Below are 21,075 nucleotides of genomic sequence, written 5' to 3'. Positions count from 1 at the left end.
TCTTTTTCGTTAAGTAACTGGTTGATGCTTTAAGGCATAACTTCCTAATACTTAACACTTTACAGTTGTAGTTGATCACACAACACAGCCATGCTTGAGTTCATAAAAACATCATATGTTTTGAAAATCAGCATATTCTTGAGCTCAGCAAGTTGTGCAAGTTATCAATTTTTTGAGTTTTTTTTTAAAAGATGCCTTTCATTTTCAAGCAGTGAGATCTGTTTTATATTAGTTAAAGTAAACAGAAGACTGTTTCAAATACTTGCCAGAGTATTTAAGGGAAGGGTGGGTCTTAACAATATGTATCAGTGATGGAGAAGAGGGTAAAGGAGATGATGCTGGCTTCTATTCCATGGTCCTCAATGAAAGGGCAAGACACAGTGAGCTGAATAGAGTAAATTGTTTTGCTCAAATGACATTTCAGAGTGTGGCATGGGCAATCATTTCTTGGTTAAGTGGTTTCAAAACATGTTGTTATGCAAGCCTTTATTTCTCTTTGTGAACCTCACTCATTAATTTATTTTTTTACTCCTATCCATTGAAGAAGTTTTTACTTTCTGTGACTTCATATTCTCCTTTTCCTTCATCCTGTGAACCTCATAACTGGAAACAGAAAGGATATAAAATAGGAGTATTTCTTCTTTCATTAGTGTTGTCTTAAAACTTCAGGGCCTTGGATATATGCTTCTGTTGTGGTGGATTTTGGTTTTGTTTTTTTAATGTGTCTTCCTAAAGAAATGTGATTCTACACTGTCTTTTATTACTGTGTCTAACCACCACTAAAGGACTTTTGAACCTTTTGGTCAGTTTCAGCCACATTGAATAGGAATTATGCATCTCAAAGCTTCCACAGCATTCCTGTAAGAAGGATCCTGGTTTTGATCTCACTGAGATAAAAGCTGCAGTATGGGGGTTTCTTCCTTTATTAAACAAGAGAGGGAGCACTGGCTGGGAGATGCTGGAGTATTTAGCGAATTCCTGTGCTTGTTCTTCTGAATAAGCACCTCTGTGTTATTGTAGTAGGACCATGCTCTTAGTGGAGAGTTGGTTGGTTGGTGGTATAAAACACAGAGGCCTTTATTATGGTTTTATTAAATTGTCATGTTAAATGAGTCATGGAATCAACTGACAGATGACAGAATAGTGTGATATATACTCCCTTTTGGAAAGAGGAATAATCTCTTTCATGTACCTACATTCAAAATCTATTACAGCTAACTCAAAATTTAAAGATTCTGACATTTTTACATAGTCTGTGGGTGCAGTTACACCTTTCAAAATTGGAACAACTAAATCAACTGAAGCCTTCTAGAAGGTGTAAATGAATAACACATTTAGTTTCTTTTATTAATGTAATAGAGCATGTCCCATGATTGAATACTACTACAAGTGGTTGTCCAAGCAATTTCACTAATACTTGGAACAGTCAGAGCTCCAGATGCAATCTTGGCCTTTTTTGGGAGTCAGTCCAAAGAAGGAAAAAAATTGATTCCATAAGAAAGCAAACTAATTTCCTTACTATAAGCTAAAGTTTATTCTGGAAATGCCCTCAGCCACCTGGGAGTATAGATTTGGATTAAGTGAGTTAACCTGTTCCCAAGTGACACTTCACATATATTAATGATCAAAAATTTGACATGATTTCCTGAAAGGTATATCTTGGAATATAGCTCAACATTGCAATACTGCTTCCAAATAAAAACAATAAGCTTTATTTATACTTAGATGTATCATTTTTGTATTCTTTGGCTTGATGCTCTAAACAGGTTAATGGCTTTAAAATAAGATGTCTTGGCCATAAACCAGTATCTTTTGCTTTGATGATAATTAATTTGCTGCATAATGAACTTCATGAGTAAATCCTGTGTCATTTTGAAGTTTCATGTAAAAGTAAACCTGATTCAGTTATGTATTACCATGACTACTAATTTAGGGCATTTTCTGTCTCTTGATGTTTAACTATTTCTCAAAATAGTATTAAATATGACCAATTTACAATGTTGTGCAGAAAGACTGTAAATGTTCTAGAAGTGACAGAGAATTTCTAAGAGGGGGTGGGGATTTTCCTGAACTTGGAATTCTAAGATATAACATCAGTAATCTTTATTTCTTCATCTGCGGAGATGGAGGAGTGTAAGTATGTAAATATGTAAAATGTGTAAGTATCACAAAGCTGACAGCTTAAGATGTTAAGACAAGAATGTTGCAATACTAAATAACATTAAAATATCTAGGTGTGGATTTCTTTTTTTTTTTAGTCACTTCAGTTTGTGGTCAAATGGCTCATTAAATCAAGTTAGTTCTGAGCTTTTTGTTCTGTGTCCTTATGAATGATTCTTTGTGACAACTGGTGTTACCAGCTTCATTTCTGGATGATCTTTTGATTTCTTAGTGGGTACATTCATGAAAGTTTTAGTTGCCACACTTCACTTTCACATTTTTGCTTCCCTTTCTTTGTTTACAGTCTGCCACATTTATGCTAACTCTGAAGTAACTGCATTTTCAAATTTTCTTTTTTTCTTCTTTTTTTTGTTTGCTATGAGTATATACATACACATGCAAACATTTGTGGTCCCAACAGCCTCTTTCCCAAACATTGCATCTACATTATTTTTCAGTTTGATTTGCTGGCCTTTTGACAGAGCCTTTGCCTACCGACCCCATTACCTTCTTATATCATTTATCAGTATGTATGGCTTACATGGAAGCAATGTAAAGCTCATTATATAATAGAACTCATGCTTGTGAGTAGTTCTTTTTTCAGCATAAACTGAAGTTACATTTTACTATATTTTTTTTTCTTTTTTTACAGATTTGCATGGCAATTCTTAGGACATACATTAGTATCAAAGAATCAGGCCTCCTAAAACGTGCAGGTATGGTATAGTAGTAGCTGTTGATGATCTTCGTTACTTAGCTTATTTAAAGCAAATTAAATAGGCTGTCAAAGGAGAAATGGTTGCCACTTCAGCAGTGAATAAAAAGTTCTTCAAATAAAACAATACATTCAATCCCTGCATTTTAATAGTTCCGTTTCCCAGTAAGGCTAGAATTTTAGATAAGCACTTAGCTCAGTAGGTTCTTAGAAATCTTACTTCCACATAAAATGAACATACCTGAATGTAACCAGATTTGGGAGTAGAAATATGTAAATAGGGCAGGTAGGAGGTTTAACAGAACCCAAATTTTATAAGGGTGCTTTTGAACACCCTGGCCAAACATCAAAAAACCAAAAAGGTGAGAATGGAAGCTCTTGAAATTAAGTATTGCTACTGCACCCACCCCCAACAGCTTTAGTTTAGTCCTTACACCATATATGCAAAGGACACATTTTAGGGACTGCAGTTCATTCAGAGCCATCTGAGCTTTTGAGTTCAGTCAGAAGGGGCTTTTGTTTTGTTTTTACTCTGGACAGTGATTTCTTTTATACCGCTCCTGAGCAGTCTTTAAGGTTTTGAAAACTTTTTAGAGTGTAGCAGAATGAGAACGGGGAATTCAGTTGCACCATGTGCTGCAGTGTTCCCGTGCTGAACACGAGTGTTTAATGTGGGTAACACTGGATACCAGCAGGCCACAGTACATGTTTGTCAAGGAAGGGTGGCACTGGAGCAGGTTGTAAGACCATCCACTGTAACACAGCACTTCCTGGAGCTTCCTGTCTGGAAAGGCCTTACTACCTTGATGCATGTACCAAATATAACCTGGGTTTGTGCATTCTTCTTGTGCTGCACCAAATCAGCTAAGCTTGCTGGGAACCTACAGAGCTTACAGTGCTCAGCTCAATGATACAACATATTTCAGAATAGTCAGTCTGGTTCTGGTAAGGTTAACACTGTATTTAAAATGGATCCTTTCACTCATATTTCTCCTATCCCTGTTCCATAATATCTTGGACAATTAAGCATCGTTACACTGTGTCTAAAATGTAAGGAAATAACTTGTTTAAATAGTTAGCATCAGTTAACCCCAAAGTGAAATTCAATTTAATTGCTTTTTCAGTCCAGATATTTGTGCGGTATTACGAAGAAGTTACTCCTGGTGTGGATTTTGCTTCTGAAGTGCTGAATGATCTAATTGTTTCATTGCTCAACAACTGCTTGTTGCAGGAAGTATTTCAGATATTGAATGTAATTGTACAAATCAAGACACTGGTAGGTGACTTTGTAATATTTTTTAAATCTTAGTTTCATAATTTTAGTTTTTTGAGTACTATGCTATTTATAGTAATAGGTTTGTTTTTACTCTGGTGCTTAAATCTTGGGTGAGGGGAGTAATTCAGAATACCCTATTACAAAATCTCTACACTTTCTAATTGAAGGGAGTTGCAAAACTGAATGTGCTTTTTTTGTCTATATTAGCCAGCTGTAGAAGTTCTTCTGAAAGTTTTTGAGCATGTGGCTTCTTTGAATATAAGAAATGCTGTGCCTTCATTAATCAGTACCTTCTGTAAGGTATGAGTTTCATTTGTACTACTGCTGCTTGTTGGAATTTCTGAAATACTATATTTACACAAATTGCCTGTTTGAAAACTCAAACATATCAATTTAAAAACCAATACTGAAATAATATGAAAAGTGTTATTGTGAGTAGCTGAATTCGTGGTATCGATTTTCATTTATTCCTTCATTTTTGGCTGAGATTCACTGCGATGTGTTCTTCCCTATGTTGTTTGCCATTTACCTCTGAAGATGCATTAAGTCATCACAACTTTTAACATGCTTACTTTTCTTACCTTGTTTGATATTACAGCTCATTGATGCTGGTATGCTCCTTGAGTTAGAACATTTTGACTACATTATTAAGTTACTTCGCCAGTTGGAGGTTTCCAGTTGGGAAATGAGTACTATCTTGACTATAAAATCCAGGTACGTCTTTAAGGAGCTATTCTCTCATTATAGCTGCTTAGCTCCTTCTTCAGCATCTATTTTTATAAATTTATGTGGAATCTTTAAAAGATGTGTTGAATGAAAATACTATCATCACCCCCGATTGTATTTTAAAGTGCTGTCAATTTACTGTGTTTTAAAGACCAAGCATTGTTAAATCAAAATTTAGATGCTGACCATAATTATTAGTTTTTTCCATATCAATCATCATTGTACAATTTGCTGCCCGCTGTGATAGAAGTTTATATAGCTAGCCAAATTAGAAATATTGTGATTTAATATATAATTTATAATATTAATATATATTTTACCCACTTGAGCAAATGGTACTTCTGCAATAAACAACCCTTCTAGGATTAGTTATAATCTGAAGTAGTTTTCTAGTTTCCTTTACAGTGACTACATAAACATTTGTGCCAACACTACTAGGGAGGAGGGTTATTTTTTGAGTACTGCTGGGATATGCTGGACAAAATGTCAAATCTGTTCAAAAACTGCTAATACTTCCCCATCTCTTGAACAAAATTGTGATCCTTCTTCATTTTTGTATCATCTGCATCAAATACACACACTCAAAAGCTGAGAAACTAAATTTGTGATTCATAAACATACTTTTGATTCTCAGTGGAAACCAAATATGCAGCATCTGTGAAAATAGCTCTGCTCAATTATTTGTTTAATACATGGGCTAACTTCCCTTGGCAAGATTTTAAATGAGCGTTTTCAGTGTGCAGTTTGTGTGATGTGAAGCAAATAGGATCAAAAATCACATCCACTTAATGTTCATATGTGATAATTTGTTGTTCAATAGGATGTGTTAAAATTCAAGTATTCTTTTTTTTCTATATGGAAGAATTAAGGAAAGATATTTTGAAAAGACATGGATTTTTGACTTCAACTTGGCAGTGGCTGAAATTCAGGTACAGTATGTGCATTCTTCATGACTTCTTTAAAACCTACATGAAATAGCAATTTCTATACTTTTTTTAATTAGTGGGCTCTGTTATCAAGTATAGTGAGCTTATGCAAAGCCATGTTTGGGAAGGGTTAGCATGCAGGAGAAAACTGTCTTTGGCCTTTCTCTAATGTCAGTATTTTGATTTACAGACTTGCAGTTTTTTATCTTCATTTTGCATTGAATTCAAAGATTTTGTAACTTTAAGCAATTATTTCCTCTGCTTTACATCTTTCGTGCTTGTAACTGGTAGCGGTACATCGTTCCTCACCAAAAATTTATCTAATATATTACTTGGCAGATAGAATTCATATGTGGTATAAAAATAGATAAGAAAATTGTCAAAGCAATTGACAACATTGAGCAGTATTTTAAAGAATAAGAAAATATTGTAAAACATTCTTTATTTGGACACTTGTGTCTTTCATATTCAAGGTCAGATTACTCATTATGCACAATTATAATATAGTTTGCATATTATCACACATACTGTGTAGATCCAGAGATTGAAATATAAAAAGGGAAAAAACAGTACTGATTTTTGTACTTCTTTAACACCAAAGTCATCAAGTGATCTGGCACACAAAAGACTAATTCATATAGAAAATAACCATAGACTCAGCATGCATCATGGGAAAAAAATACTGAATAAATGCCAGTTCCTAAATAGGATGAATAAGTTATGAGCTTTCTCAATTGGGGTCATGACATGAAAAAAGGAATTTAATTTCTTGAGGGATAGAAGTAATTAGCAGTCCATGCAAGTTTGGCAACATGTAACTGCCATATGACTACGAATGTTCTTGGCAGTAGCATTTCATCTACATTTTTCTCCTTTAAGTATATCCCAGGTACATATCTCAAATTTCACTTTATTTTCTGTTTGGTTTTCTGGAAGCAGGTTTGCTTATATTTATCCTTTGCCTCCTTTACAGCACTGCAAGGAAAAAAGGGACTGGACCAAGCTGGGAGCTTTGTATCTTAATGCAAGAACTGGATGTGAACATTTTGAGGATCTTCAGAAATTGTTTTTATCTATTGCTGAAATTCTAACCAAGGATTCTGAGGCAGACAGACCAGGAGTCCCTTTTTGTGATTTTGCTGATATAGGTAAAATTAAGATGAAAGAAGTGCTTTTCATAGAGGTTTTAAAAGATAAACTAATATAGTTTTCTGATTATTAGTTAATTTTATGTTACAGTATTCTGAATCTTTTGAGGTGTAAATACAGTCAGCTGTAATGTTCAGTACAAGCTATTTTCCAGTAGAAATAAAATGCTTACACTTAAGGAAGATTCAGAAGGAGGAACAGTAGAGTTTTGTGAAATCAAAAAGAGAACCCAGAATTCATGATCTTCCAATAAAAATGGCCTATGCTCAGAACAACAGCAAATGTATTTCAGTATTTTCATGTAAAGTTTCACATGAAAATGTTACATTATGTTAATAGCATAAATAAGCTTTACTGCTGTAGGTATGTATATACTTGTATATTTTAAGACACATTGAACAGGTTACATCATGTATGTAATTTTTATCTTTTTTTTTTTAGTAAATTGGATTTTTAGAATTATTTTATTCTCCAAAGAATCAATGGTTTCTGCAAGGGCTGGGTGCTTGAGAACCCGATGTTTCAATGGTTCTGGCAGGTTTTCTTGCCTCTTTCCTCCCTATGCCCCTTCATTTGCATATCTGTATCATTGTTCCTAATGAGTTTGCAGATTACTGAGGCTTGGTAAAGTATCAGTGGAATATTAAATCATTTTGCAAAGGATTACTTTGATATTTTTTAACCTGTATTATCTACTAAAACATAATGAATATTTATTCCAGATATGTGGCATATCCTGTCTGACCACAGACTTCCATATCATAAAAAAGCTTCAAGTGTGACAGAGGGAGAAGATTTTGTTGGAGCTTGGAATTTAGTCTGTCTTTCCTAGAGCAGTGGTCTCTCAGCTGATAGGTGCCTCCATCCGTAAAAAATTTTTGAGCAGTGACACACTATTTATTTATATCTTATATACATGTGCTACTACACCAATATATAAAATTTATATATTAAATTCTCTATAACCCATACACAAAAACAAGAATTACAAATACGAGCTAAATATTAAACAAACACTGTATTTTAAAGTATTTTACTTATTTTTATTTTCTAATAGTACAAAAAAATATTTCTTTCCCACAGCTGAATGGATTGTTGTACTCACACTCTACTTTGAGACCACTGCTCAAAAATTCTAACAGTGCTTCCAAAGAGGTTGTAATTACTCAGTTCTGCAATTACCAGAATTTCTTCATAGTGCTGTAAAATGTAAAGCTTACTTTAAAAATAATGATGTTACTAAATTATGCCATTACATGTCCAATCATTTTATGGATTACTTGGACTACTATGAAATACTGTCTGAATAAACTATAGTTATTTACTCTCCTTCTGATGTTAAGACTTAGGAAGTTGCTGCTTTCAGTGGCAAATATTTCAGAAAATGTATTTAGTATTTTCACGATTACTGTGTTTTTGAAATGTGTAATTTCTTTAAAACTGCATTTACATGTTAAATAAATAAACAATTAAGCCTTATTCTTTTTCTTTCCAGTAATGAAAAGTTCCCAGCATAATAAAGCAGACAGACTTTTCATTGGAAGGACTGGGATAAGCGTAATGTATTCGTATCACAAAGTACTGCAGTGGATAAAGGTATGCAGTGCTACAGGAACCTGACTGGAAGAAAAAGAGAAAAAGAACTAGTAATTTCTCTTCTGGATATTAAACTTTAGTTTCTCTAGTGGGATGACTGGGTGTGCTACCTGCCTCCCTGCCATCTTATAGTACTTCCTAACTGTCCAGCTGGACCAACGCATTTATCATGCCTTTCTGAGCAGTAGTCTTCTGTGGAGCCTATCATAACTTGATCTCACAACCTAGAAACTGATTGCTCATGTTCATTTTGTGATTTTTCTGAGCTGAGGTTGAATCTGAGCTAAGAGACAGGTCTTCTTGAGATTCTGGGGTGAGGTGCTGATGGGATTATTTCCAGAAACATTACTTTCTTCCAGCTGGAAATCACGTTGCATTCTAAGACCTCCCAACTGAAGTGATATTTAGAGAAGTTTGGGCAATTTCCTGCACTGATGCTTCTGCATCTGACCTCAAATAGAATGGATAAGGCCAGGAAGACAGAAAAGCAGTATAGCACATCTGCGCTTGGTGATCTCCCTGTTCCCCAGAACTGCTGAAGTGCTTTTCTTCCACTGAATCTAAGTTTCTAAGTTCCATGAATCTTGTAAAACTCCAATGATCACAAAGAAATACCTTTACAATCAAATCTTTGCTGTCAAACATTACACTGAGCCGAGGCTAAGAGACTAGACTTTTGACTGGATGTTTTATATTCCTTATGCCTCAGGCAGTATTGGTCATAATTTCACTGCAGTAAAATCCATTTCAATGTTAAATTTGTCTTTTTCTTCCTGGAAGGAACCAGTGCATAGCAAACTCGATCTCTTATAGAAAGCAACATGAAAAGTGATAGCATAAGAAGTAATATAAACCCCCAGTGATTTTAGATTGTGTTTTGGTCAGTGATCCCATTCTGAACTTGGGCCTGGTCCTTTCAGCTAATAATTATGCTGTACTGGGATGTGTAGCATCCCATGAATTCTGCCCTCTTGGTCAATCCCCAAGCCCTCAGGGATATTCCTCATCCCGTACAGGATGATTTCTAGCATGCATTTTTATGAACAGAAGGAAATGCTCTCAGTCCCCTTTTGTCTCTTGAAGTTCTGGGTTGGTTTTTCTGTGCAAATTACCATCAGGGAACCCTTCTAGTTCACATGGAGGAATTAAATTGTCTTTTGTACAATTGTCTCTAGGGGGTGACCTTCAGGAATTCTGTTACGTAAAAAACTTGTGCACTGCTCAGTCTGTTTCCAAGGTCAAGCCAAGGAGATATATAGTAGAGGTGCTTAGTCTAGAGACAGGATGCCTGTTCTGATGAACCATTAATTTTGCAGCATCACCTTCATGAGTTGAATGGTCTTCAACAGGTCCCTTTCAAGCTGCAGCACAGTATGGTACTGTTTAAGAGTAAAGGGAATTTGCACTAGCACTCGAGTAATACTGCACTAGAACTCTAGGCATTTTTGTTCCACAAACTTAGCAGTTAAGATACTCCTAACCACAGAAGAGAGAATCTAAATTCTTGGCATTGAGGAGTGGCAGTGCTCACATACCCACTGGAGAGTTTCATTTGGCTTGGGTTTTGACTGTCTTCTTCAGCATATAGTGTTTGTGTGCTTTCAGACATTTTAGCTGTTTTCCAGTCCATCTTAATGGAGAGCCTTATCTTGGATAGCATAACCCCTGATATTTCAAGGAGATTCATCTTCATGTCCTAATTTTTTCTCCTAATGTGTAGGAAGCACATGTAGTGTTATTCTTTTACATCATGAGTTACTAAAGGTAAATACTTCTTACAATACTGTGATTTCTTTCATGTCTAGAGCAAAAGATCTTCATTTCTTTGAGAGTGTTGTGTTAGGTATCAAACCTTCTTCTCAAGAGATTACTGACTAAGATCATCAAACAGCTTTGTAGACAACCTGTGTTGACCATAATAGAGTGTGAATGAGGTTCTACTCTGAATGATTTTTATCAGAACAAGCAGATCTCAAATTTATCTCTGCTTCAGGAAGCTGTCATTCTTACCTCTCTCTACCTGTTTCACTCCATTATATATATTAGATAAATCCCTAATCCTGGGCTGATGGGCTAGTATCTACTTGGTCCATGTCTTTTTTGCCCAAAAGGTAGTCCAGAAAGTAAGATAGTAATGAATTTGCTCTTCCTACTCTGCCCAAGTTAATTTTGGCTTTAGGACATGCCCTGTGCTGTTTTATGAATATGTTGGACTGCCTGAAACTCTAAATGTGCTTTTGATATCATTTTTCCTTCAAGAACATCAAACCCCTTTATTGCAGAGCTTTGGTGGCTCTTGGGGGTAACATATATGTGCTGCTTGGTCCTGAAGGGAATTTTCTTTGTAAGAGGTAAGGAAAGTTCATAAAACAGATGTACTTCAAAAAAAGTGCAACAAACAGCCAAAAAGTTGTTAAGATGAAGTTTCTGTAGAAAACCAGTCTAAATACCAATCTGGAATCTGATGATAAAGTCATTGGTTGTTACAATGTTGGCCAGATAGGCCAAACTTCTTCCTGTTTATTGTCCTGCTGCTTACAATCATCAGTGTTTTCTTTGACTTATGCTGGAGTAATTATTTCCGTTTAACAATTATGTCTCTGCTGCAAAATGAAAATTATCTGTGTGATCTTTTAGAATTTTGTAGATTGTGTAGTACTGAATGAAATCAAAATTAAAAATATTAATGAACCAAAGTTAGCACATAAAAATTAATTACAAAGTATATTAAATATACTGTCTTGAACATTATATAGTAGAAATAATGTTATGGGTAATAGTGTGTTGGGAGCTCTTGGACAATAAGTTGGTAGAGTTTTTTTGTCTGCATAGTTAAAAAAACCCTAAACTCTGCATTTGAAATTCTACTACACTTCACCCCTGACTCAGTTTGGAACAGATAACTGCATCGATATCTATAAATTTGTGTCACCAAATTAAATCTGTTATATTTTATGTAAATATACTCTGTGTTCACTGATAGCGTTGCTTTCTCTGACCTTCTCTCTTTCCCTCTCCCTCTTACACCAGGGAAGGAAGGTTTTGGATAAACTGCATGAGCTACAGATAGATTTTACCCTCTTGAAAGGACTTGTAGGTGCAGGGAGGTCAGCATCCAGATGTCAGATTGTTAATAAAGCTGCAGAAATCTTTCTTTATTCTGGACATTTGGATGGAGCAACAAGGGTATTGAGAGGTAAGCCTGTCTTAAAATTTTGACTTAAATTTGAACAGTTCACTTGTATGACAGATTTCAGATAAAAGTTACAAGCTGGTCTGTGTTACTAAATATAGTCAGTAATACTGAGGCAACAAAGGAAAGGTGATCATTTACTGGTCAATATTCTTCTTTATATGTATAAGAAGTATTACAACTAATTTTTGCAGATGTTTTCACAGTATTCTACTATCAACACAATTCTACCTAAAAATCTACCATAATGAAGGAGGAGTGCAGCTTGGAAAATGATGCTGTCCCATGCTGGGAGTGTAGTTTTCTTTTGAACCAGGGGACATTCAGTGTCAAATTTCTGGCTTGGGTCCATGCGATGTTCCTTTGCACCTCACAGAATCCTCATTTAATATAATTGCTTTAGAACAGTGCCATATTTCTGCAATTATTACATATGGCTTTTTGGAACTGATCTGCTGAAAATAGAAGAAATTCAGAAATAAAAAGAATAGAAAGTGTGCTGTAAAGTGATATTGAGGATGTAAATTTGCTGTTCAGTTTTATAGCTGTACATAGCTGTACATACATATCTATATATGCCATTGACAGTCCATTTTACTGCAGTGATATTTCACAAAAGGGATGATTTACAATACAACAGTTCAGAGAATCAGTCTAAGGAGTATTGGTCATGAGGAACAAATTATTAATAAGTCAAGCTGCCCTTCCTGTGCAATTCTGAAGTTTGTGTCATGGTACAGTTTACAGTACATTCTTAATGGCTCAAAGTCTCAGCATCCAGAAGTTTCAGTTCCTAGAAATAACACTGCACTGTTGTTTGCCACAGAGTCAGAGTGGATCACAGATGCACCATTGTGGCCCTGTGATAAAACGGACGTCCTCAATCGACATAATCTGTTATGTGCAATAGTGCACAAATACTTGAGGGAGAGTTTGTACAGGCAGGCATTTGAAGTTCTGCAGAACTTACCAGGTTTGCAGAAACATTCTGGTAAGTAAAGAAAAAGATACTGTGTAAAGAGCTAAAAATTTAACAGATTATTCTGTGTTGTTCTTGTATTGTTTTCTAGCTAAAATTTGCTGAAGTAAGATGGGTTTATACAAGCCTGTTTGTGTTTTCCAAAGAGTATAGTGTCAGTTAAATATGTGTTGTGCTCTGCAGCTCTTGCTGCACTTGTGCACACACTCTTGGATGTGCACACACACCCATCCTCTTTTGCTCAGTTACTATGCAGGGCAACAGGAAAGACTCATTAAATTTTTAAGGATCTGTACAGTCTATACGGTGAGATAAAATAGGAATATTTTAATTTTATTTTATCTTAATTTCACGTTAATGAGGTGGGGATTTTTTTCTTTAACTGAGCTAGTTAACCCAAGCGTCTCTTACATACCTTGCTAAGAACCAAGTGCTCTGTCAGGCTCAATTTATCTGACAAATTTTGGATGCATACTTCAAAATGAGACATGTAGTTACTTGGGCTCCACTGAGGAAATCTCAGCTGATTCCTTTGCGTAGGTCTCAGTCTACTGACACTTTAGGTATGTTAGGAGAGATTGATTAGAAGACCATCTACTTTAGAGAATACAGAAAGAATCTAGTTCTTCAAGTTATGAGATAAAGACAAACAAGGCTGCTCAGTCCTTCCAAAAAGGTGACAGTTCAGAGTAAGAGTAGAAGCAGAAAACCAAGGGGGTTTTTATTGGTGGAAGTCTTAAATCTGAGAGATCAGATCGAGATTGTATTTGTAGGCTGGAGCAAGTGAATGTATTTTTATGTGATTCTATTGGTTTTGACAGCAAATTCTTACTTGAACCTTAACACTTTTCCTTCACAATGTGAATGAACTACTGTATGAAAAGACTTCTGATGAATGAAGCATTCATGTTATCCCAACCTTGTTCCATCTTGCTGACAGGGGCAAGAGTTCTGATTTAGGTACTGATTGAGAAACAATCCTTCAGCTAGATTTGCATTTTCATTAATTCAGTAGTTAATATTTTTAATTTCATTTCAGATACTATAGATGCTTCTCAATACAGCTGCCTTTTTAACAAGCTGATAAATGCCTGTTTTGAGAACAAGAACCTTGGGGTCTCATCTTCTGCAGTAGACTTCATGCTTTCCAAAAAAATTGCTATTGATTTTGTTTTACTTAGAGGATTAATCACAGCTTTGGGAAGAAGTTCTTTATGGTCCAAAGCTAGGACCTATTACAAAAGTAAGTTGCTTCTTAAACAATATCTTCCCCTTACATTCTTCAGATTATGTGCTCATAATATTTCAGTATGAGTAAAAAGAAAAACAGTACTTTCTGTGTCACTCTCAGGAATTTGTTTGTAACCAAAAATACTTACTAGGAAATAGTGAGTTGAAAATAAGAATCAGTGCATACTACCTGGCATGAAATGAATGTAATTGTGATAAAATTAATTTTTTACATTCAGTTCCAGAATTTCAAGTACGTGAGCTCTGAAATGGTTGAAAAGTGCATCATCTTCCCATTTTCATCTAGGCAAATTAGATTTCCTAATACTTCTCTCTAGAAGTGTACTAGCATCTCTGTAGTGGTAAAATTATTAATATTTAAGATTTGAGAAGTCTGGCTAATTATTTTATCCTAACTATAAGAAAATTCATTTCAACTAACAGCTGGTAGTCTTTAATTGTTTTCAACTCCCCATTTCTGAGTTAAGATAATACTGGATGAGCCATTCTGCAGAGGGTCTCTCCATACAGTCACATTTTTTACTGTTTGATTCTGTCTTAGAATCGTTGTGGTTAGTAGACTGCTTTAAGAGACCGTCCTTTCTGGCATGCATACTTGGTTTTGTTAACATTGGAATTAGAGTTTTTCCTCATCTCTTTTTTTTTTCCCCTGAAATGCTATGTTGGGTTGCTGGGAACACTTGACAGAAGAGAGGGGAACAAAGCAGGAGATGCTGTTCAAATGTTCTCTCACTTTGACCATGATTAACAGCTTCTGTCTGACCTGCCTAAGTTGTACTTGTGTTATCACAGACTTGCTGTCTCCAGACTTCTGACACAGCTTTTTAATCATAGCTGATAAAACTCATTGAAAAAAAAATCCAATATTTTACAACTGTGAGTATTATGTGTGAATGCTGTGTGCTGTGTTCTCCAATCAAGCTATTTCATAGGTGAAATAGTAAAATCCATTAAGGCTTTGGGGTTGGGGTTTTTCCACATTTAGTCGCACAGAAGAGAGATCTGTGTTTAGTATTGGTAATCCTAACTCCTCATTTTCTGCATTTACTCTCAGATGCTTTATCACTGGGTTGCTACCCAGAGCTGCAGGGAAATTTATATCACAAACTCCTGAAGATTCCCTCTTACCTGTCTGAAGTTGAGATGCTGTTGGCCATTGAAATATTTCTTGTTTCAAATGCCAATGATATTCAAAGTTCAAGGACTACTAGCCAGACTCTTCAAATAATACTGAAAAGGTTTGTTGTCAGAAATGTACCATTTTGATTGTATTTATTCATGTGATCATGTAAGTAATAGATCTTGATTTCCTTATCTGTCTCAAAGAATACATCTCTTCCTTTTGTTCCTTGGATTAGTGAGAAGTTTTTTATCTCTTGTTCCCATGTGTATGCTACTGTATATCTGTTTGTTTTCTTAAATAGTAAGTTCTGCTTTTGCAAAAAATGTAGGCATGTCACTTAGGCACAGCCTTGTTCCAAAAGTAATAACATGCCAAAACTGAGCAAACCTTATAGATTCAAGCATGTACATTAATTCTTGCTATATAAAGTTCATTAAATGGTTTGCATTCCTGTACTGAATCTTCCAGCCCAGAGACATTTTTTGCATGAAATGTGCTGTGAATATTGCAGAGCTACTTTGCACTGGTATTAAAGCTTACTATTTTTCATTACTATTAAAGATGTTAAAAATACTCTTTCTATAACTATTTAATTCTTCAGAGCAATAATATAATCTGTCTAGAAATTAGCATAATATTTATCAGTGAAAAATAGAAGGCATTATTTTAATGTTTTTGTAATTTTCCTGCCAGTATAAAGTGTTAGACAAGTGACATATAGGCCTGTATGGTACCTAATTTTATATTTGTTAAAATTCCCTTACAGATCCGAAGATACAGTTCAGAATAACGGTGCCTATCAGGAGGCAATGGAGAGGCTGTTCCAGGCAGCTCATTTATCTGATCCAAAGCTTTTTCTTAAGCATTTGACAGCGAATGTTAATATGGAAGAAGTTTACAGGCTGGAGCATTCATCTGCTCTAAAATGGCTTCAGGAGAATATGAAATGGGCTGAGAAGGTTTGGCTGTTCCAGTAGTTACTAAACAGTTTCCACTGTGTTCGGACTGTGCCTTACTGATTTACAGCAAGGTTTCAAACTCAAGTTGTGGTTTTTAATACTATATTGATGATAATGCAGAGAGTAGCACAGAAATAGCATTTTTTTCCTATCACACTGACTTATATAGATGTTTTGCAATGGCATCACCAGATAATGAGGATGCTGCAGCCTCAGAACCTGCATTCTCCATTCTTACAAAGAATTAGCACTTAGCTTCTTTCTCCCAGCAGCTGATCATATAAGTATAATATAAGCATAGATAAAAGTGTAGGTAAGTGCATTGGTTGAGTGCATCTGCTGTTCTTGAGTGAGACATTTTCCACATTCATTCATAGTCTGTAGAAGTAATACCTATTTACTTTTGTCTGCCTCACAGTAACTTGTGAGGTCATTGTCCCGGCTGTTTGCACCTTAGATCTTAATTTCTTTGCTCCAAAAGCCCAATAAAAAGCACTGAGAATAAAATAACTTCAAAATCACTTGAGACATGCCTGATTTAGGATACCTTTCTTCGCAGAACTGAGAGCCTACACGTTGCTCACAGCTGAAGGTTTAGTTGATAAATTAATTAGCTGTTTATTTGATGTAGATAATAGCTTGTGTATGATTTCACATTTGTATATATGGATACTTCCACTGAAAAGGAAAACTTGCATTCTCCTTTGATTTTGCTCTTAGAGAGAGGTGGGTTTGCCCATCTTTTAGGTTCTGCCAACTGCATGATGAGATGGTGACTTTTAGCAAGCCTGTTTCACCATTCCTGGTTCTTCAGGATTTCTGCTTTTTTTCCACCTGAAAATCCTGAATCACATTCAAAGCATGAATTGCATAAGTCACATTCTACAGCCTGAGTAAGAAGAACCAAACATTTAATACCAGAAAACCTCTCACAGCAAAACAATACAGCCTCTGTCAAAGTTGATACTTACTGAGCTCACCACTTTTATAGTTGTTAGTTTAGATCTTCAACACCAGCCTTCACAAACTTGCCAATAATACAGCTCTTTTGGTCCTGCTCTCCATCCCCTTTTAAGCCTTTTGTTCTGAACACTTAAGTTCTTTTGGGTATAGAAGTTCATGAGTTTTTAGGCTGTTCCATCATAAGTGAGATTAAGACGGGGGCACAGGACCTCAGTGTTTGAAAAATGTCTCTCTTTTGGAGTAGCATAAGCGTATTCCCAGTTCCTGCAGCATTATTTCATGTGTCCTTTGCAGCTCTAAATCAGGAAAGCCATCATGACCTTAGTACTGGATGGTTGAGAAGAGGGTTTTGGTGTCAGGGGTTTTTCTCTTTGGGGGATGTTGCTATTCCAGTCTTGCGGTTTATGCCATTGATCTGATGTCATGAATCTGATTGTCAGTTGTTGGATTCCTGACCTCCTGAGGGTCAGGTCCTGAACTTTTTCAATACCACTTTTCATCCAGTCTTAGGGCATTGCTACTGGAAGAGAGAGGATTGAATCTGATGACCACCAAGATTGCTACTTTCCTCCTGTGCCACCTGTACAGAAAAATGCTACGATAGAGGCTCTTGTTTTTTCACAGGGTATCATTCTTCTGTAGGGATCATCTGCCTTCCATGTAAAAAATGGTAGATCCAGTACCAGTGGTACCAGATGGCATTTCTGTAGGAGCCATTCACCTCAGAGTACAGTTGGCACTGGTCCAAACAAACTTTGGGTTCCGCCCCTTCATATTCATGAAGATGGCTCTGCCGTTTGTAAGGGTGTCCACCTCGTTAAATCTAACTGGATTCTGCTGATTTTGCTTCCCAGTAGCTGAAAGACTGGGTAAGAAATAATCAGGTTTCAGGTGAGGGATCTAAACTGATGCTCTTGCAGGCACTCCAGCATTAGTGTAAAGAGCAATTTTGAAAGGTTCCAACAAACTAAAACTGGAGCAAGATGCAAAGTCAATTTTGCTAATTACTTCTTGTAAGATCCTTTGTGGCTTAATCTCCCTTGGAATTAGACAGAGGCTATCTGAACCTCAGCTAAATCCCACATTCCTGTGAGTGGTACCCGATGTGGCTAATAGTGTGTTTGACAGACACAGAAGGACAAAATTCTCTTTGTATGGCTTCAAAACTTGTGATGTTCTAGAGACAGCAGAATTTTTTCGTCTATAAGCAGCCTTGAATTTTCACTTAGATCATCCCCAGAACAAAACTCCAAATGTTGCTTTATTTTTCAGACAAAGGTTAATCACTGACCTTCAAGCTTAACTTGGAACTGTGTAAAATTTTTGCAATGTTTTGGCTCCATCTCCTAAGTATCATCTTCAGCTGATAGGGTGTAATCTCAGTCATGTTTTTATATTAACAAGCAAAGCAAGCTCCCCAGAAGTTTTGTTACAAGTGAGGCTTCTAGCATTTGTGTCAATATAGTGTTTTTCCATTTATCACCATGATAAACCAGTAGGCAATTGAAACAACTTTGCTGTTAAGTCCTGTATTTCACTTTTTGTTCTGTCTGGGTCCGCGTGAAATACAATGCAAGTCTCGTCATTTTGATGTGTATCAGAAGGCCAGAGCAACACTCTCAGTAACATTCTCAGTATTTTGGTTAGAGAAATTCCATGTGCCAAACAGGACAAGACCCCACTGTGGAATGGAAACGAGCCTGGAAAGATGGAAAAAGTATCCTGAAGAATAACATTCAGTACAGCAGAGGCAATGCAGTTTTGTAGAGCCAGCCACTCAGTAGACAATATCCATATTTTTGCTTTCTCCCAATATAAGTTAAGCTGAAAGAACTTCTGTTTGACATTAAACAACATATTTGGTATCATTTTTTCATATAGGAAATAAAATGTATGTTTGCCTGTTTACAGAGAGAGAGAGAAATGGAAAAATGTGCAAATAAAATCTTCCCTGTGCTGTGCTCAGCAGCTTGGAGTAGACAACACTGTGCTCCTTCAGTATGTTGTTGGATGCATGAGAAATTCCCTCTGTGAAAGTCTTTCTTCAGTTTTCACTGATTTCACACTATGCTCTTGGAAAGCTTATTTTTGTTGGGTATGGACAGTTTCTTGTAACTAAAAATAATGTGGTTTGGAAGACTTACCACAATTTTATTTCCAATATTGATAATTTTGAGAGTTTCAAAATGCAGGACAGAGATGAGAAGCTGGAAGTAGGACCTTGATAGTTTTATGGTGTTTTATAAAGAGCAATGGGAGAGGGAGGGGGAGCATTTTGGAGGAGTTGTTAAGTTGTTAATAAATGTTTTTTAGTATTTCTATAAAGCATTCAAAAGATCTGAGTCTGTATTGTCATTAAATTATTTAATTATATTCCGATTTTTGTAATGAACACTTTTAGATATGTAGCAAGACAGGCAAGCAACAAAGTAGAGGTGGAGAGTTTAATATCTTGTAACCGCTACAAGAGCCTGGAGAATGATACGCCACATAAGGAGGTTAAGAAAGTGTGAAATCAGTCAGACTATGCAGTTCTTCATCACAACAGAGCACACAATGTAGCAAATGCTCATGAATAAATTGGGATGAAACTCCCAGCTGTGGAGATGGCCAGCTTCCAGCTTTAACTGGAAGTGGAGGCTACAGCCAGGGTTACAGGCTGTGCTCAGTTCACTGAAGAATTCAAATGGATGTTAGTGAGTTTCACTTGAGGAGAAATACTAAAATTAAATATCTGTGCTGTAGTAGTAGAAGTTTAATTACTGAAGTCTCAGTGTTATACTCCTCAGCTTAATAAACTTTAGCCACAGTAAAAGCAATTATTCACATTTCTTATCCTTTCACATTCTCCAGATGCATCTCGCACCTTTGTGGTTTTTTTGGAGAGGGGTTTTTTTGAAAATCCAACTCTATATTTTTGAGTCTACACTCCTGCATCACCTTTTTTTTTTTAATTACTAGAATGATGTGTAGTATCAGAATGATACTGACATGATTGTCTCAGAGTTCTGGACCATTGCATGTGAGAGGATTGGAGAAACTGATGCTATTTTTTGACCTTCCACAGACCAAGGACCAAACCAGAAACAAACGAGTGAGGAGAAAACAGTTCCAATTGCCACTTGTAGCAACTTAGAATTAAGAAGCAAGAATGTTTAAAATTCTCTGTTAGGGCTCAAGACGTCAAAATACAAACTTTTTCAGATGATGATTTTATCTGGTATAAAACAAGCTTTCCATTTAGAAACCTGTGCAGCTCTTGCTGAGCTAGTGGGATGTGTCCTGGGTATGGATATATGGATAGGAAATATCATGACGAGATAAAGCCACAGTAGTACTCCCATCAGCACAATAAATGTTGGGACTTAGATAAAAAGCAGGAATTAATTCCTGAGCTGGGGCAGGATGGGGGTGCTCTGTTTGAAAATATGTACCTTAAGCAGTGGAGTTGGTATCTGGCACTGGCACTTGCTGATGACCTCTCCCAATTTATTTTATTCCTCAGCAAGTTAAAATCCAGGTGAAACAAACAGCATGCTTTTCTGTTGAATCAATTAAATTTATTTTTTCATTTGTAAATTGTCCAGCCAATTTGCTTACATAACTGATTGGCTTCTTTTGGGAAGTGAAAAACACACTGCATGTTACAGAAATGATGAAAATCCCCCAAGGGCTGTGAGAATGTTAACTTGATTTAAAGCTTCACTGAACTACAGATAATTCTCTTTTTAACTTTTTCTGTCTGGAAATGCATTAGATTGCATGCAAGTAACAGCAATCCCTAACAGTTAATCTCCTTTTGTACTCAAACGCAGCAATGGACATTTTTGCATCCTGTATCAGGTGCATTTTGACACCAACTACCTTGGTGTCACAAAAAAAAAAAAGAAATAGATGTGTAAATGTTTGTGAGAGTTAACTATTGCAGGACATAGTCTAAGCTGTGCCAGGGGAGGTTTAGGTTGGACAATAGGAGGAGTTTCTTCACAGAATGGGTGATTAGACACTGGAATGTGTTTAAGGAGGTGGTGGAGTCACCGTGCCTGGAGGTGTTCAAGG

At 36.1% G+C, this 21,075-nt stretch overlaps 1 protein-coding gene across 1 annotated transcript in view; it reads left to right on the top strand.

The window, feature by feature from the left end:
* Window positions 1-16,071, top strand: part of TOPAZ1 (testis and ovary specific PAZ domain containing 1) — a 36,242-nt gene extending 20,171 nt beyond the window's left edge. Inside the window, exons 9-20 of the mRNA XM_030943360.1 lie at window positions 2,813-2,876; window positions 4,000-4,151; window positions 4,359-4,451; window positions 4,750-4,865; window positions 5,740-5,806; window positions 6,777-6,951; window positions 8,448-8,548; window positions 11,579-11,744; window positions 12,568-12,732; window positions 13,760-13,963; window positions 15,026-15,209; window positions 15,861-16,071. Coding sequence (XP_030799220.1) covers window positions 2,813-2,876; window positions 4,000-4,151; window positions 4,359-4,451; window positions 4,750-4,865; window positions 5,740-5,806; window positions 6,777-6,951; window positions 8,448-8,548; window positions 11,579-11,744; window positions 12,568-12,732; window positions 13,760-13,963; window positions 15,026-15,209; window positions 15,861-16,071 — 1,698 coding nt within the window. The remainder of the gene's footprint in view (window positions 1-2,812; window positions 2,877-3,999; window positions 4,152-4,358; window positions 4,452-4,749; window positions 4,866-5,739; window positions 5,807-6,776; window positions 6,952-8,447; window positions 8,549-11,578; window positions 11,745-12,567; window positions 12,733-13,759; window positions 13,964-15,025; window positions 15,210-15,860) is intronic.
* Window positions 16,072-21,075: the final 5,004 nt, after the last annotated feature.

The sequence above is a fragment of the Camarhynchus parvulus genome, chromosome 2 (assembly GCF_901933205.1).
Source record: "Camarhynchus parvulus chromosome 2, STF_HiC, whole genome shotgun sequence".
Lineage (NCBI taxonomy): Eukaryota > Metazoa > Chordata > Aves > Passeriformes > Thraupidae > Camarhynchus > Camarhynchus parvulus.
Note: the sequence above shows the minus strand (reverse complement) of the source record. Positions and strands in the feature narration are given on the sequence as shown.